The 17144-nt window shown below is 44.2% G+C and overlaps 1 protein-coding gene across 1 annotated transcript in view; it reads right to left on the bottom strand.

Annotated features, from left to right (window-relative positions):
* Positions 1-17144, bottom strand: part of foxp2 (forkhead box P2) — a 93427-nt gene that overhangs the window by 20249 nt on the left and 56034 nt on the right. The window contains exons 5-9 of the mRNA XM_070853602.1: positions 13438-13575; positions 11655-11744; positions 9363-9549; positions 7757-8051; positions 5883-5987 (exon numbers count right to left, since the gene is read on the bottom strand). Of these exons, the coding sequence (XP_070709703.1) occupies positions 5883-5987; positions 7757-8051; positions 9363-9549; positions 11655-11744; positions 13438-13575 (815 nt within the window). The remainder of the gene's footprint in view (positions 1-5882; positions 5988-7756; positions 8052-9362; positions 9550-11654; positions 11745-13437; positions 13576-17144) is intronic.

The raw sequence follows: 17144 nt of genomic DNA, 5'->3' as shown, positions 1-17144 counted from the left end.
CCATGATCAAAATTCTGGAGGATGATAATTACAGTATCAACTTCACCACTGTTTTGTTTTAATGATAATATTTCTATACGGGGACAATCATCTATAGGATTCTGTTAGGAACCATTGTTCTACTCTGAAATGAGGTAATTAGAAATAACATGACGGTGTGCGGTGCCATGTTTAACATGACAATAGGCCTGCGTCAGTTTAGATGGCTAACTTCGGTGCCACCCTGAGCGCTGCTTTCTACAGAGAATAAAAGATGCTAGCCCAGCAGAACGGCTTTGTCTCCTTCGTTTACCGAAAACAATACACACAATTTAACACCAGCAACATTTGACACACAAAAGCAGGTCTTCGACTGAAGTTGCATTATCCAGCAGCAGACATATTAAATGTATCTGGTGTGTTCGCCTCATTAGAAGAAAAAGGCAGCCAGACAGCCATAACAGTCAATGAGGGTTTTTGTCTTGATTGGATTTCGTCTGTAGGACACAAAAGAGCCTCGCCATTAAGATAGACCTTTATTCCTGGTAAAGCACACATAAGCAGACACACACACACACACACACACACATACAAATATGGGGCGAAAAGGGGTTTCTAAAGTGTTGTGATGCTGGGTAATGAGCCTCTATCTAAATGATCATTGGTGACAAACTCACAAAGCAAGCTTTGAGGAGGCATGCTTATGAAATGCCAGAGCTGCCACTTTATCTCCAGTAATTATAGGTTAGCTTGCAGACCCTTCAATGATCATTTACAGCGCTGCCTCCAGTGCATTAGAGGGAGTACAAAATCTCTCTCTCTCTTGCTGGCTTTCACTTTATCTAAGAACACACACACACACACACACACACACACACACACATACACTTGCTTATATTATCATGAACTTGCACAAACACAGATTGGCACAGAAAAAGTGTGCACGCACTCACACAGGAATAAACACCCCCACCATGCATTCCTCTATTTTCTTTCAAACCTCTCTCCTCTTGTTTATCTGCAATGTGCAAAACAAGAACTCATTGAGCCAGCTTCTCGTGGCCTGCCAATCAAAAGCTGGATAGAACATTTGTAATCAAATAGCCCTGTACCTTTCAATTACACTGCACACATTTAAAACCATTCCATCTCATCCCTGCTTATACTTTTGTAACCATTTCAGGTCTAATGCTCAGAAATGTTTCATTATAAATCAAGAATGAGGTAGCATTAAAAAAGGAGGGGTGGGGAGTGGGATGGATGAGGGATAGCAGTGGAGAGGGGAGGGACGAACCAGTGGATTTCTCCAGCCCTGTGCCTAATTGCTGTTTCAGAATGCGCATGCAAAAAGGGGGCATTACATTAATCATTTAATCACGTCCCTCGCAGGATGAGGGAACTAATGTTGCAAATACCCTTTTCATTTCACTGCCCATAATGCTATCTTATGCACTTGATGTATGGCGTGTGTCATGAATTACAGCTGCTTCAAAAGCACAGAGCGGGCTGCTCGCTGTCCCTGAAGATACCTCATTACAAAAAAAGAGAGGGGGAAAAGTCTTTATTAAGTTTGCCTCTCATCGACAAGCAGCTTGTTTTTCTTTCATTTTGCCAATGTGTGTGTGTGTATGTGTGTGTTTGAGTGTGATTGTGCTAGGACCTCTTGACAGCCCTCCAGCCAGTTATATCCTTACACACTCACACACAGACACACACACACACACACCTTCCACCACTGGCCAGTTAGAAAGGAGATTACAGGCAGATTACTACTTGTGTTTATGAAATATTCAAATGGCGGCATATCCTACTGTGCATTAATAATGCCACTCAAAGACAAAAAAGGAGGGGGGTTGCAGACAGGGCAGACAGAAAACAATCATGAAAGAGCACCTTATTTACTGATGTGGTCAGAAAAGTACTTTGTGTTTCTCTCCTCTCTGAACTATAAACTGTCTTCTCTAATTACATAAAAATCCCTTCACACTTATCTCTTAGTTCATCTCCTTCCAAGCCCTTTCTCTCTTTTGTGATTTTTCTATAATCTTAAGGAAATTGTCATTGAACTGCAGCTCTGATCTTTGCTGCCTTGTGGTTACCAATAATTGTAAACAAACAAATAATGTGAAGGTGAAATGGACACAGAAACAGAGAAAAGACTCATGTTAACTGTGGAACCCAGGTGTAATTGTTTAAAGCTAGAGGTGGAAGGAGGTCTGGCTGGCTCCTGTTTGTGTTTACCGTTAGTGCCTTGTTTTGGAGGAACATTGATTTCTGAAGAGGGAGTGGCTGATTTGAGGAAGGCCGTGTGAGAACAGGAAAGAAATGACGGAGCTTGAGAGACGTAGCAAAGGTAGAGAAGTCAGACAATTAACAGCCACTAAAGAGACCCATAAATAGTGGGCGAGGGGGAGGGAGAGGTGAGACACAGCTGTTGTTTTTCAACCTCCAGATAAAGATTTCTTTTTTTACTGGATGCTGCAGTTCCTCTCTACTCTTTAAGAGAAGAGAACAAAACATCTCAAAGGTTTTTCCCCACAGCTGTGTATATGAATATGTATAGGCCATCAACGTCCACTAAGGGCCCAATAATAAATCTACTCAAGCCAGCATATATGGATGATACACTTCTGCTAATTGTCTGTGTGTATTATCAGGGGCTACAAAGGCCCAGAAGAGAACAGCAAGTTAGGCCCCCTGACTGTCTACATGTACACAAGGAGACGAAGCATACACACAATCATATGTAACTACACGTGTGCTGTACACTAACTACCATGCATAAACAAGCGCACACACACACACACACATACTCCCTGTGGTGGTGGTGCATAAGTAATGCCCTCCGTTTTAAAGGTCTTGTCACAGTGCAGCAGACATGTGGAGTAGAGGGGAGCTCAGCTATCCAGGGGCCAGTGGCCTGCCTGCCTCCACAAAGTGTATGTGTGTGTGTGTGTGTACATTATATAGAGACGAAGACACTTGGCTGCTGCCTTGTGGGTTTAATTAGCAGTGTGTTACAGACACCAATGTTCAGGTTAGCGGCTGAGCTTGCCATTTTAACATGGAGCCTGCCTTCCTGCCAGTAATAAGGAGAGCAGAGTGGTGACAGAGAGTGGAAGAGTTAAGTGTGTATGTGTGTGCGTTGGGGAGCAACTATCTGTTTATGTGTAGATAAACATATTGAGGTGGGAGGCCATCGATGTAAAAGGTTAAAGGGGAATTGTGAAATCAGGAGCTATTTAAGTCTGTAAGCGTAGTGGTCTATACAAAAAGTGCAGAATGTAAGACTTTGTACAGACAAATCTGGCTCCATACAGCCTTGAAAATTATACATGTGAAGTAGCTAAATGTTTAGACATTGCATTTTCCGTTTTTTTGTTTACCATAAACTCTCCCAACAAAAATAGCTCCAGCACACACACTAGTAGCGTTAATGTTTCTCCATCTCTTTTTTTCATTCACACAAATAGACACACACATACATATACACACACACACACACACATGCAGAAACCCCAACACCCACCACTCAAGAAACATTCCCAGCAATATTATTTCATTTTGAACTTCAGAGAGCTAATTCAGGGTGCCAGCCACCTCGCGGCTACCTTTTCCAGGTGAGAACACTTAAAAGCACACTGAAGAGCTATTAAATGCTGATCTTGACAAGTTTCTTCATGCAACAAAACAATAGATGACTAAACGTGTCACCGCCGCTGAGCTGAGCTCCTTCTGCAAGCTACCAGACGCCTGCTTGACTTGTCCTCCCCCCTCCTCCTCCTCCCCGCGCACGTAACCCACACCCCACTACCAACATCTAAACTGTCATCTAAATCTGACACCCACTTTATGTAACCCCGTTTAAACTGTGCCTGTGTGTGTGTGCATGTGCGCAATGTGTGTGTGTGTAGTCGACTGGCATCTCCGGAAACATGAAAGGACTCCCTCTGACACCGACAATCACTGCTCCAAGGCACGCCACCGAGCAGCCATCTTTGTTCTGATGACGAGTCTGCCTTCTTTGTTGGTGCCTGTTTTCATGTGCTGACTGGGTTACAGTATAGAACCAGCCTCTGACTTGCAGTGATGTGTGTGTGTGTGTGTGTGTGTTGGGGGGGGCATTGTACTGTTTTGTAGCAGCCAATGTTCTGGCAAGTGTTCTTACAAAACCATCTGCCAACCTGTGTTCTCGCTTTCAAGTTTGAAATCTACCTGTTCTCCCTCCGTCTGTCTTTCTCGTTCTCTCAGTTTGTCTTTACAACCATGCATCCTTTTGCATTGGCTTGCCAGCTTACCGGATTCACAGGCACGTTGCTTTATACAGTGCATCTCTGCCCGTCACCCAAATAACCAGCTAAGCTACCTAGACACAGTATCCTCAGAGCACACAGACTTACGTTTTGTTTGCGTGTAAGCGGAGCGTACAGTGCAGAGGGATAGACTGATGTCTTCTTTAAGTAAGTGTACTGAGGTGATAGGACAAGATATCAGAAAACCTACTAATCCGATACAGGCTTGCCTTCTCACACACACATTTGTTCCCAAGCTGCAAGGCAAACTCTTCTACCTGGACTAGTGTGTACGGAGTCCAGGCTGGACAAAGCATTGCACATGGAAAGCTGGCTTTTCATAAGCATGGCTTTTAAAACTATAGTAGACGATGTGTATGGATGTGCTATGTCCTCTGTAGTCAACTGACATTGACATGTATGTGACACATTTTCCGCATAAGCAAACACACTTGTCAGGCTATAGTTGTAATACACTGTATATTCATCTGATTCATTTAAATCCATCTCTGCCAATTATGGAGTGTACGTGTTGATAGAGTGTGACAATCCAGCTTAATGTCATGTCTGGCTATGTCTTTTAAAGACTGGTAAACACTATGTTTATTAGAGTCATTTCGTTTCACAGATACACCTTTTAGCTGTAATTCACAAGCTGATGTAGAATTAGTAAAAGCCTGACCTAAATCCTACAGCAGCTCCCCATGGGTGGAATAGTTTCTTGTATCAGTAATTTTTTTTGCTTTCTGCAACTTATTACAGTCGCTACTGTAGAGAAATGCATAATTTGGAAAATACGCCGGAACAATGTCCTGATTTCAAGAGTTTATGCGAATTCACATGGACATTTACAGCCCGTGAAAAACACTCGCCAGATCGTTATTTCACAGTTAATTACAAATCTAATTAGAATATTCAAATTAAAGCTTTCCCTTTCTTTTCTTCTCTGTGTGAGAGCAGGGAGCCCGGGAAAGAGTGATAGCGAGAGAGAGGGAGAAAAAGAGCGAGAGAGAGAGAGAGAGAGAGGGAGAGAGACTCTCAGTGAGTGGCAATGTGATAACCTGTAATCGGCAGTGCTGCAAACACCTTCTTCCTTTGATGTCCCCCCACTAACATCCTGGCAACAAAGCCGGCCAATTACAAATGAGCTAATTAACTAAATTGTTGATGGAGCATGAAGAGTTCATTCGCTCTGGCGCCTGCACCATGACAACAGTGAATAGGGGCCTTTGTTGTGGAGGTAAGTGTGCGGCCGTGCGAGTTGCCATTAGCTTTTGACGCTTTTTCACAAACCTATCAGGCCCTTCCACGCCGGGAAGGAGATTTGTTATGGATCAGAGTTGGTTTGAATCCTGCACCGCTAGAGCTGAACCCTGTCAACTGGCTGTCTGGAAGGTCAAAATGCGCTCTATGAAAGGCAGTGATGTTTTCTTTGTTAGGCCCCTCAATACCCACAGAAAGGAGGTGCTGTGCTGTAGGGGATTACTTTTGTGTGTTTCACAATAAAATAGATATTAGCTTCTTGTACGGACACACAAAATCCCACATTGTGTTAACAGGAGGACGTCTGTGAGCAGACATCATCTTTGGTGTCATAGAGCATGCTCTTACTTCAAGAACTGTCCGAAGTCCTCGCAGATGTTCTCACAGCCGGGCCACTTACACACACCATGACCATACAGGGGGTGGGTCCCTCCACTCTCTTCATGTAGTGAGCTGAAGATAGAGAAAAAAAAAAAAAACAACAGAGAGAGCAAAAGGATAAAATAAGTGAACAAGAAAGGAAAGAGGGAAGGCGGTAAGGAGAGTGAGAAAGGGAGGGTAGCATCAAGTTCATCACAGAATCTGCAATGGCTTGAGGGAGCTACTGCATGTCAGGCTACAAACAGCAAGTTCAGTTTAATTGTCAAATAACCAATGCAAACATATTGTCCTAACTATTCATTTCCAGTCCATCTAAATAATCACAAGAAGCAACTACATCAACTAAGACACCGTGTAGACCAGTGGCTGACTTCAACTTCAACATCCCCAGTGGAAATCTAGAGTTAGCTGTAGCTGTGTCTCCACCACAGCCACCATCCCATCTTGAAAAGCTATTACAGGGAGGAGGGGTGGACGCTTTCAAGTAAACATTAAAAATCCAGACAGCCATATAATTTTCATCAGGAGATTAATACTCTGTGTAACTTATGTTCTTTGAGGACAAGGGGAGCAGGGGTGCTCTGGCGTTTTTCAAATGGCACCCAAATAAGTTACGACCCTGCCTAGACAGCACATCCTATTAAAGATGACAGTTTAACCTTTAGGCTTTGCACTGGTGTGTGCGTCTGTCTGTGTGTGAAAATGTGAATGAGAGTGTGTTGCTTACAGTGTATGCGTGTGTTTGTCTGCTCATAGGTTATGCATGTGCTTGTGTGCACGCACGCCAATGTGTGTGGCCCAGTGAATATGTGTGTGTACTTGTGTGTGTGTGTTAGTGGCGGCAGAGCTCACACTGTGTTTTACAGAGGGGCTTTCCCCACATCGATCCATGGCATGTTAGTAAGCAGTGCTCCTGACAATACTCCTTGTTCGATCATTATGAGACGCCACACACCCCTCGGGACACAGGCAGATAAAAAGTCTTTTTCCCCCCCCCTTTCTTCCGTCTCTTCTCCCTACCTCTCTCTTTCTCTCTGACTTCCTTCTAAAGGTATCTTTTTCAAGCCTCCTTTTAGTGGTACTGGAGAGATAGCATCTACTTTAAACCAATTACACAGCACTTCCACCTCCAGTGTGAGTCTGTACCAAGCATCCACACAGACACACACACGCCGCCACCCTAAGTCCTTATTATAATATCGCCCAAGAAAAGCCTTTGAATAATGCATGGGCCAGATAGGCAGATATGTGAACAGTCAGTGTTTTGGCGCTGGGTGCATTTATAAAAGACGCCATCACAAGGATAAACATCCTGGAAACGCCACTCAAGGCATCACGTATTCTGTTTACATGACAAGCAAGCAAGGAAGGTAATTTTCAAAAGAGAAAAAAAAAAGAGAGAAAGCACTAAATACTTAATGTACAAGGAGGTTACCTTGTCTTGCCTGCCAGACAGGCTTGTTGTTAAGTGTGCCTGCCTGCATGGCTTCCTCTCCCTGCTTTTGATATCTGTGTGCAAGCTAAGTGCGTTCAATGGCACATGTGGTCCCCTGGGAGAACAAGGCTCTTATTTTTTGAATATTACCAAGACACTAATAAACTATTGAACAAATAAACAAAACATCATGTTTCCCTGTTGTAACAATGCTGTTATTTTAAACGAGGACAAATACTCTGGATGGGAGCACAGAGTTCTGATGTGTTCCTGCACTGAAGCATGGCATAAAAACAAGCTCGTGTGAAGAGTGGCAAACATGCTGCTTGTAAACTTTTCATCTTCTCTGCCTTTTTCCTTGGTGCTGTATCAAAAAGGCGTGTGGATGACATTTCATTCATTTTACCTCTCTCGCTCCCTTTCGCGTTCCCTTTCCCTTTCCCTCTCTCTTCTGTGGTTGAGGATGGGGGACTGTCCGTTGGCGATGGAATGGTGAGAGATGGGCGGCGATGCTTTGGCGGGATTAGAGGAGGAGGTAGTTGAAGAAGAGTTGTTGGTGGAGAGGTCTAAGCCGCCACCACCACCCCCGCCGGTGCCGGTGCCACTGTTGCTGTGTTTGATGCCATTGTCCTCTATGCCATGACCGCCGCCTCCGGTCACGTCCTTCCATAACTGCTGGAGCTCTGCGGGGCTCAGGCCAGCTAGAGAAATCAAGATGGAGAGAGAAGAGAGAGAAGACAGGGAAACAAAAACAGAGAGGTGCGTAGGTAGAGGAAAGCAAAAGGGGGTAGAGGAGAGACAGAAAGAGGGACAGAAAGAATGAAAAAGGGACAATTAAACTTCATGTGTACAGCACATTTTATGAATATGGCTGCTCATCCAAATACAAACTCTCATATCTGGTGGGAGACAAAAGCTGAGGCCTTCACTCTGCAAACTTTACTCAACAGCCAGAAAAGTTGCTTATGACTCACAGCCTTGCCCTCAGTGAGTGACTATCACGGTGTGCTGCTTCACTGCAGACCAGAGTTTGAACTCCTACTGTATTCATCGATAAAACCAAGTGTGTTCTTCCACTACTGGGCCCTGTTAGATAGTGATTTTAACCTGTTAACAGATCACTTATGTAGTCTAAAAGATTTGTGTGTTTTTAATGAGAAAGAGCTATAAATCATTGATCACAGTGAGTGTGTGCATGTTCAGTCTGAGATAAACCAGCTTTGTCCACTGCTTGTTTTCAGCGTGGCGACTAATTAGGCAATATTCACTCCTTTGATTTCCTTCTAACATCTCCTTGCCCGTTGTTTTCCCGTCTCCGCCATTTTGGTGGTAAACAACAAACACAGGTGTTTACTTGGCTCTGGAGCAGAAAATGGTGCCTGCTCTCCTCTCTCTGTCCTTTTATTCTTGTCTTTCTCCTCTTCCTGGCTCTCAGTGACGGCAGTAAACAACAACAACAACAACCCGGGCAGGAAGGAGGGGGTTGGGGAGTGGGGGAATAGAAACAGAGCTAGAAAAACAACAAACACAAACATAGGCAGTGCAGGGCTGAGAGGGAAACAGAGGTAGACAAAGACACCAACAAACAGACAAAAAGAGAGAGAAAGCAAGAATGGAAGACTAAACAAAACAATCATGTGGAGAGTTAGGGACAAAGTGAATGGCAGAGGAGCATACCAATGAGGTGAAGGCAGACAGACAGACATACTTAAGAGATAACGCAGGGGGGACACAGGTGCATACCAATGAGAAAAACAAAGACAGGCAGGATGGAAAGACAGAAGAGGAGAAGGACAGACAGGTTTGGAGATGTAAGGTGGAAATCTGACAGCAGGAGGGAACAATGACAGTGACATAAGCAGACACTCACACCTGCAGACATAACACAGGAAGTATGTGACCAACACTGCTGCAAGTCACGTGCTCAAGATTAACACGACCACATCCCCCTCTCCCTCTTCCTCCTACTCCTTCCTCTCCTCCAGTCCTCCTCCTCCTCCTCCTCCTCTTACCTTGCGGGGGCAGGGTTTGTCCGGGCAGGGCGGCTTGGCCGGGAGCGGGCCCGGGCAGCGAGAGCAGGCCCTGCCGCTGCATGTTGAGCAGGTGCTGCTGCTGCTGGAGCTGCTGCATCTGCAGGAGCTGCTGCTGGAAGACGAGCTGCTGGGCGGCCAGCTGCTGCTGCTGCTGCTGTTGCTGTTGCTATAGAGAGGAGGAGGAGGAAGAGAGGAGCAAGAGAGGAGCGGAGAGGAGAGGAGGGAGGGAAAATTACTGGTGAATTAACAACAGAGAGAGGATGGAGAGGACGGAGTGCCGTTTGTGCTCCGTGTGTGTGGAGAGTCTGCACTCATTCGCCTCTGCTGTGACCTTAGCTATACCTCTCTGCCTCTACTTCAGTCTCTCTGCACGTTCTCCCTCTCTGTCTGTGCCCACTTTGTCTTCCCTCCTGTTTTTTGGGCTGTACCACAGTGCTGTTGCCTTCTCCTCTGTTTGTGTGTGTTCATGCCTGTGAGTACACACACACACACAAACAGACACAAAGCTGATACACCAGCTCGCAAGCCTGTCAGTATATGTGGCTTGTGATTGTGTATGATACTAAGCCTCTGGTATAATCCCCCATCCCACAACCCCCTCCACCATCGCTGATAGTTAATTGTCTCGCCTTCACTGATGGTCTGTTACAGCTTATGTGGCCAGAGGGAGCTGGCAGAATGAGAGATTTACAGCATCACATGCATGTGAATGCATAGACACAAGAGCAAACACACACCGATGTGCACACAGGCATACACAACACCCCCCTTTCCACCCCCTCCCTGCTCTCCTCGCTGAGTTGTTTATCGCTGGGCCAGACAAGTGATTGCGTAAGCCCTGTGCAAAACAACAACAAAAACAACAACAAAATGAAAAACATCAAACTCACCGAGGCAAAACAAGTCAGAGAGGGAGTGAATTTTATGGAGAGACAAAAGCTTTGAATCTGAGCTCTAAAGCACTGGAATGTCTTGCGTGCTTCTGTAACACCTATAATAAATTATGAAACACACAGAAACTCAGGTAATAACTGGTTTTAAGTGCACACTATTAAATTTTGATGTCATGGTCTTTTCTTGTCTGTGATGCCAAAGGACGGGATGCATATAGGTAATTTTTTAACTGTGTTTTTTATATGTTCAGTTGTTCTCTTCTCCTCTGCCTATAGCCTACATGTGTATGTGCACACAGTGTGTCATGCTCAGGTGTTTCTGTATGTTTATATCATAGTGGACCTGAAAAAGCATGGACGTGGAAAGGGGGGTAAAACTTGTGATGCGCTCACTGGAAAACAGGCTGCATAATGGTGTGATAGAGGTGGGGGGGGGGAGTTTACCCCCCCTCTCCACCCACCATCCCTGCCTCAAGAGAAATAAGGGAGCAATTTCTATTCCATATTTGATGGCAGGGCCTCTGAAAAACTCTATTCACAAATCCAAACAGAAACAAAGCCGCCGGGAGGTCAGTGGCGGCTTCCTGTAGGGGCAGCATAATGGGCTGCTTGAGGAGACACTGAGAGGTGCAACAGAAAGAGAGAGAGAGAGAGAGAGAAACCATAAAAGAGGAGAGTGTGTGTGTGTGTGTGTGTGTGTTTATGTGATACCTTTTTTTTCTGATCAATTTAACTGCTTCCACATGCACAGTATTGCCTGGATGCGGCCCTGGACTGCCTCTTAGGGTTCAGCTCTGTGTGGCACTCAAACACGGCTACGCAAATGTGGCTAAGGTTGTCCTGCTCATCTTCTCTTCTCTGATAGCCAAAGAGAACGAGACAGAGCCATGTCTGTCGACCGGCTGCCTGTCACCGTGATTTATGAGCATCGTACACTGTAATTTCAGCAGTGGTGCATGTGTTTGTGTGTTTGTACGCCCACAGAAACAGTTCATTAACGAGTTGGACCTGGAACCCTTTGTTTCTGGTCTCCTTTCTATGAATCAGTGAAAGTGTATAAGTATGTGTGCATGAGTAGTGTGTGTGTGTGTGTGTGTGTGTGTGTGTGTGTGTGTGTGTGTGTGTGTACGTCATTTGAAACAGATTATAAACAGAATGAGCGTCTGGGTCTCCAAAGGTCGGGATGGTAGCAGGAACAGACAGAAAACAATAGTTGGTGGTGTGAATGTTTGGAGGTTTGTCTAATTGATACTGACAATTTTGCCTGTTGATTTTGTTCAGTTTCTACTATCTCCGACTTTTTGCCTCCTTTGAGTCATTTTAAACGACGATTGCAAAAAAGTGTGAGTGTGTGCATGTGTGTTCGAGGTGCACCTACCTCTTTGACCTGCTTGCCAGGGTGCTGCTGCTGGAGAAGCTGGAGATGAAGCTGCTCCTGTTGTTTCTTATAAAACTCCTGCAGGTGTTGCTGTACACACACACAGACACACAGACACACAGGTAAATATACATTTCTCTAATGATGCATATCTACATTGTCTCATTTATGAGCCTACATATCGCTGTAGTATTCAGGGTTGCTCAAAGATCTATTTGATTTCTTTTAAATGCTCTGATACAACTCTAACTAACTTATTCTTATTGATTTACTTGCAAAAACCCTCAAAGCAGATCTCTTACAATTAACTAGACAATTTCTCTTACTCTTGCGTGCACTACCACAGGTCCAGCTGTGCTACATATGTTGGTTATGCAGATACTGTTGCACATCATAAATGAAATATTCTCCTGCTTTTGGCATTTGTATCTTAGCTGTCTTTCACAGTCTTCTCCATATGGACCTTTAATAGTCCCGCAGTTCTGTAGAGGGCAACGATTCATCATATTAACTGCACATTTGACAGCCAGAATGCACTGGCTTCATTTGGAGTCTGAAATAAACAGAATAAACCCTCCAAGGACCAGGTTCGCTACATTGAACTGATTCTTTTAACACACATACTGTGATAGCTACTTAGAGCATGATTTCAGTCTTATTTCATATAGTCGTCAAATGGATTTTTGGCCTGGAATAGAGGTCCATGTAGGAGGCCAGTGGAGTGCATGATCCAGTTGTCTGCAAACTGCCATAGAAAGATCCACATTATTTCACAGACACTGTTATTAAAAATTAACAGGAGCCCTTGGAGCAACTCTAAAATGTTTGAGAGCTGTTGCTGTAGCCACTTAATCAACATAAATCAACAACAGAACTTTAATCTGTTTGACAGACTCCATTCAAGATGATAAACTTGGCTATGTTAAAACTGACCATGTAATTGTTAGTACTGCACAAAAGATATGTAAAACTTTAAGTGCATTTTACTGTAGTTGCTGTGAAGGAGGCAGCGCAAAGGCAGTCCATTGTACTGAAACCAAATCTCGACTGAGCACTTTTAATGAAGAGGAATAATCAGAATGACTGACATTCTTAATTAAAAAACTCTCTTTCCCTTAATCAAATCTATGAGTGACAAATGCATTTCAACTCTGACACAGGACTGTGCCAAGTGTGTGCTTTCTCAAGCTGATTCCAAATATTACATCATCCATCACCTATCATTCAGTTTCTGGTATTCAGCCCAACTGTGCCCTACTCTCTCAGTCCCTGATGGATGCTTGTCAGGGAATTGAACCAGTGACATACTAGAGACGGTTAATTAGAGGTGACATGAACAAGTACGTCAATTTCAGAGTCCTCTTGGTAAGCGTGTCAAGGACACAAGGCTGTGGTGAGTTGGCATGAGTGACTGGTGGCTGCGATATACTGGAGCACCGGAGTGACTCAGGGTTGTGTGGGGGGTATTTTTTGTGTTTTTGTGTATGTTTGCTCACACACCAGACAGGGTAGTCGTCCTACAAATGTGTATATGTGTCTCTACAGGTCAGTGTACGTGTCCCACTATGTATATGATTGTAGGTGCGAGTATGTATACATGTATACTTCTAAGTGTCTGTTTGCCCATCCAAATCACTGTACGTTTGTGTGCATGTGCAGCATACCAGCCTACTGCTGATGGGGCACAGCTTGTATCCAGGTGTGCGTGTGCCTGCATGTGCCGGAGTGTTTGTGCCTAAATGTCTGTCTAAGGGTGCATGCGTTTAAGAGTGACTGTATGTACCTGCTGCAGCATTACAGCCTGCTGCTGCTGGAGCAGAGCCTGGAGCTGCTGGGGAGAAAGCACCTGCTGCTGGAGGATCTGCTGCATCTGTTGCGGTGTGATCACCTGGGGACTCATCATGGCCACTGACACTGGAACCTGGACAGGGGGGGACAAGAGAGGAATGGGTTGAATGAGAGACAGAGAATTGAGAAAGGAGAGGGTAAACAATGAAAGCATAGGAATGGAGTGATCAGTAAAAATTGAGAAAGCTGGAAAAATAGATCATTAGAAAGATGCGTCAGGCCTACTGGCATGGATCTACTGGGAGAGTGGTAATTGGTGACTGAGAGGTAGGGAGAGAAGGCCTCCCATGGCCATGACACTTGGCAGCCTGGAGGAGATGCTGAAGGACAGATGGGTGCTGTGCCTTTGTGTTGCTCATTTTATTTTGCACTGCCTCCACCCCGCTGGGAAAAGTAAGGGATTTAAATAGACGTAGACCTTAATTAGCAGGACCCTTGAACTCCCCCACTTCAGCATGCCTATCAGTACAGCTATTGTGAAAAGGCGAGAAAATACACACGTCTAAAGTTGATTGAAACTACACTGATGAAGTGGACACGTCAGCATGACGTGGTGGGTCAGGACTTTTCCAACCTTTTTCTTTAACGTTGGAATGGAAGAAAAACACGAGACAAACATGGGATATGATGCAGCAGGCAGTTTTTCTTTACCAGATGCCTTCTGCAGTGAAGACGTTTTTCAAGTTTTACATTGTGCCAAAAGCAAAATCGTCGTTTGCCGTTTGCTGACATGCCATTTTGTCATTTTTAGGTGGTAATTATTAAAGGACCAGCTGTCAAAATGCAGTAGAAGAACTTCACCAAAACAAAACAAAGATATGCATCCCATATCACACCAAATTCTTCTAAGACGGCAGCGCAAGCAATTTCTGAGGCAGAAGATCAATAGAGGATGAATGTTTCTCTTCGGTCTTTGATTGTGTGCACACATTCTAACTGGGGAGCGTCGGCCGACGCTCATATTATGGAGTTTCAGCTTTTATTGAGGACTGAGAATACTGTGTTAAATTTTGTTTACTTTTCAGTAGTTATGGAAAATTAAATCAACCTTAATATCAACACACTGCAGTTGATTCTCCTTGACTGAATAAGCCTTATATACACACACTTCACTTGGCTGATTGAAGTGACCCAGATCACCTCTTCCTTTTCTCTGACCTTTAAATTGGAATGTAATCATTTTAGACCCAAAATGTTTCTGACACAACAATGCACTAATGTCATTTTGTTTGGGCTGGACGCTGCATCTTGTCAACAAAGATTCTTGACAGACAAGTCTTATGCTACAATAACACAATTCAAATATCAACATGTAGTAACACCTTCACAGACGCTAATTGCGACAGTATTTGGTATAGAGCTGCCATGACAGTAGCTAGCCTATATGGTGTGTCAAGGGGCCAATAAGACATCCCTGTCCTCATCGCCAGCTAATCAAGCTGCCTTGATTACTTTCCATGCATGTCTCTCCTCTCTCCTTCTCTCTTCCTCTCTCTACCCCTCTCTTTCTCTCTCTCTCTGTCAGGCCTTGACACGTCCTTGTTTAGCTCTCCTCTCCTCAACGCCCACCCCCCACCCCAGGTTTTCCCCCCTCTTTGATTAGCCGAGACATTTGCATGGTCACTACACATTTTTCATTTTAGAAGTCATTATGCATTAGTGGCTCCTGATCGCCCGCCTTGACTAATCCTGATGAACTGAAAATCACAGCTGAAGGTCAACTTCCAGCCGGCCCCGCTGCACATTCATATTCATATTCAAACAAATCCTGCCTCCATTGTTCATTAGGGTCTTAGAGAGAAGGGACTCCATCTAAGGTGGAAGAGGTGGAGGAGGAGGAGGATGTTGTGGTACATCTCTTTTCTTCTCTGGGCTCCTCTATGCAAGAGTGCAAAAAGAGAATGCATTCACAATAAGCGAGGTGCTGAACAAAAGACGTCAAAAGTTGCAAATTAAACAGTCCGTGTGTAATTATGCAAATGCTGTGCTTACACCTTCAATGTTATTAACCCTTAAAGGTACATTTGCTAGGTAAGTAATTACCCCCGCAGTCACTCCTGGTTTTGTGTTGGATTGCCATGACAATGGGACGAGTGCAGCTGAGAAACAACATGAGTGATGCACTCATTAAGACTATTAATTGGATGCTGGCTCAAAGATGTTTTGGTTCACAAAAGGGATGCAGGCTTAGACATGCAGGGTTTGATACCAATGTATGCGCATGCATATATAAAGTGGAATTAAATATAAATTCTATATTGTACTTCAATCAGAGTAAGAGGTGAAACAAGAGCACTCGTAGTCAGATACCTGTAAATTAATAATGCAGGATTTCAGCAACAATGAATAAAAACGAATCTAAACAACTAAGTTACAAAGGGAAGTTCCTTTTACTCTTTCGTTTTGAGAGAGATAATGGGTGATAATCATTTCACCATTGCTCCAAACAAAAAGAGGGGAAGAAAAGGGGAGGAAAGGCAGGAAAAAGAAAGAGGGGAGAAAAGGCACTGGCCCACGTCCATTGTGAAGTGCAGCACAATGCTAATTCCAGCATTTAACTGCATGCTTTTCTGCTTGACGTATCAGAGGCTCCAAGATGAAAGCAGATAAGTAATTGCTCTCCTGGTTCTTATTCTTCACTGACAACCCATAAATTTAATTTTACACACACGTTCATTTACATTTTCGAGTATATGACATGATAATTGCAGGAATATAACACCTCCATTTTGCAGGATACTGCACGAGGGCTTGATTGACGTGAGCGGTGAATTGAAAGGAACAGGAGGCTGAATTGCCTCTCCTAGAAATGATTTTGCCACGACGGGATAAAATTAATGAGCATTTACTAGACGGTGGCAGTGGCGTAAACATCCACACACCATGAATAGTCTCTCTTTCACAGAAGAGGAGCCATGGTATCCAAATGGGTTCTGCCTGTGTTTCTCTGCAGTCCAAAAGGATATATTTCCAACTCTGGTGCACAAAAAATATAAATGGGATTTATTAAATCGTCTTAAATTAGCTGCAGCTGATGTGGCCACTGGGGACATTAATAACAAAAAAGGTGCTTCTCCTGTTTTTAATAGTGCAAATTAGGATGGAAAAGAGTAGTCTGCAAATTACTTTTGAACAAGTCATTTGAATGAAACCCCTGCTTTGCAGACATTTGTAAGAAACAGGCTTGTTTTTTTTTTTTCATTTGAACCCCCATTTGTTTATGTCCCCTGAATAAAAGAGAACGATGAACTGTATTGACATGAACTTTGAAGCCATGTGGTTTGCCCTGAAAGTTGGAGAGCAAAACAAAGGACCTTTAAATTGGCTCCTGATGTGAAAACACTGGTGGGGCCCTCACCAGAACAAGCAGATCATTACACCACTCTTGTCACACCCGCAGCCTGTAACCAGCCTCTCCAATGCCTTGCAAAAGGTCAAGCTCTTCCATGGAGAGCTCAGGTATCTCTTGCAGGCAAAGCTGGCACCCAAGTCTCTTGTTCTGTTTGATTTAACTGGGCATTCTGGCATTAAATGCAAAACACCACATCTCCACTGCAACCTGCTCACTGGCTGGCTAACACAGCTGTGCACCGCAAACTATCTGGACCAATGGACAAATGCACTTCAAGCAATTACACCCAC

This window comes from Pempheris klunzingeri, chromosome 22 (assembly GCF_042242105.1).
Source record: "Pempheris klunzingeri isolate RE-2024b chromosome 22, fPemKlu1.hap1, whole genome shotgun sequence".
NCBI classification, from domain to species: domain Eukaryota; kingdom Metazoa; phylum Chordata; class Actinopteri; order Acropomatiformes; family Pempheridae; genus Pempheris; species Pempheris klunzingeri.
Note: the sequence above shows the minus strand (reverse complement) of the source record. Positions and strands in the feature narration are given on the sequence as shown.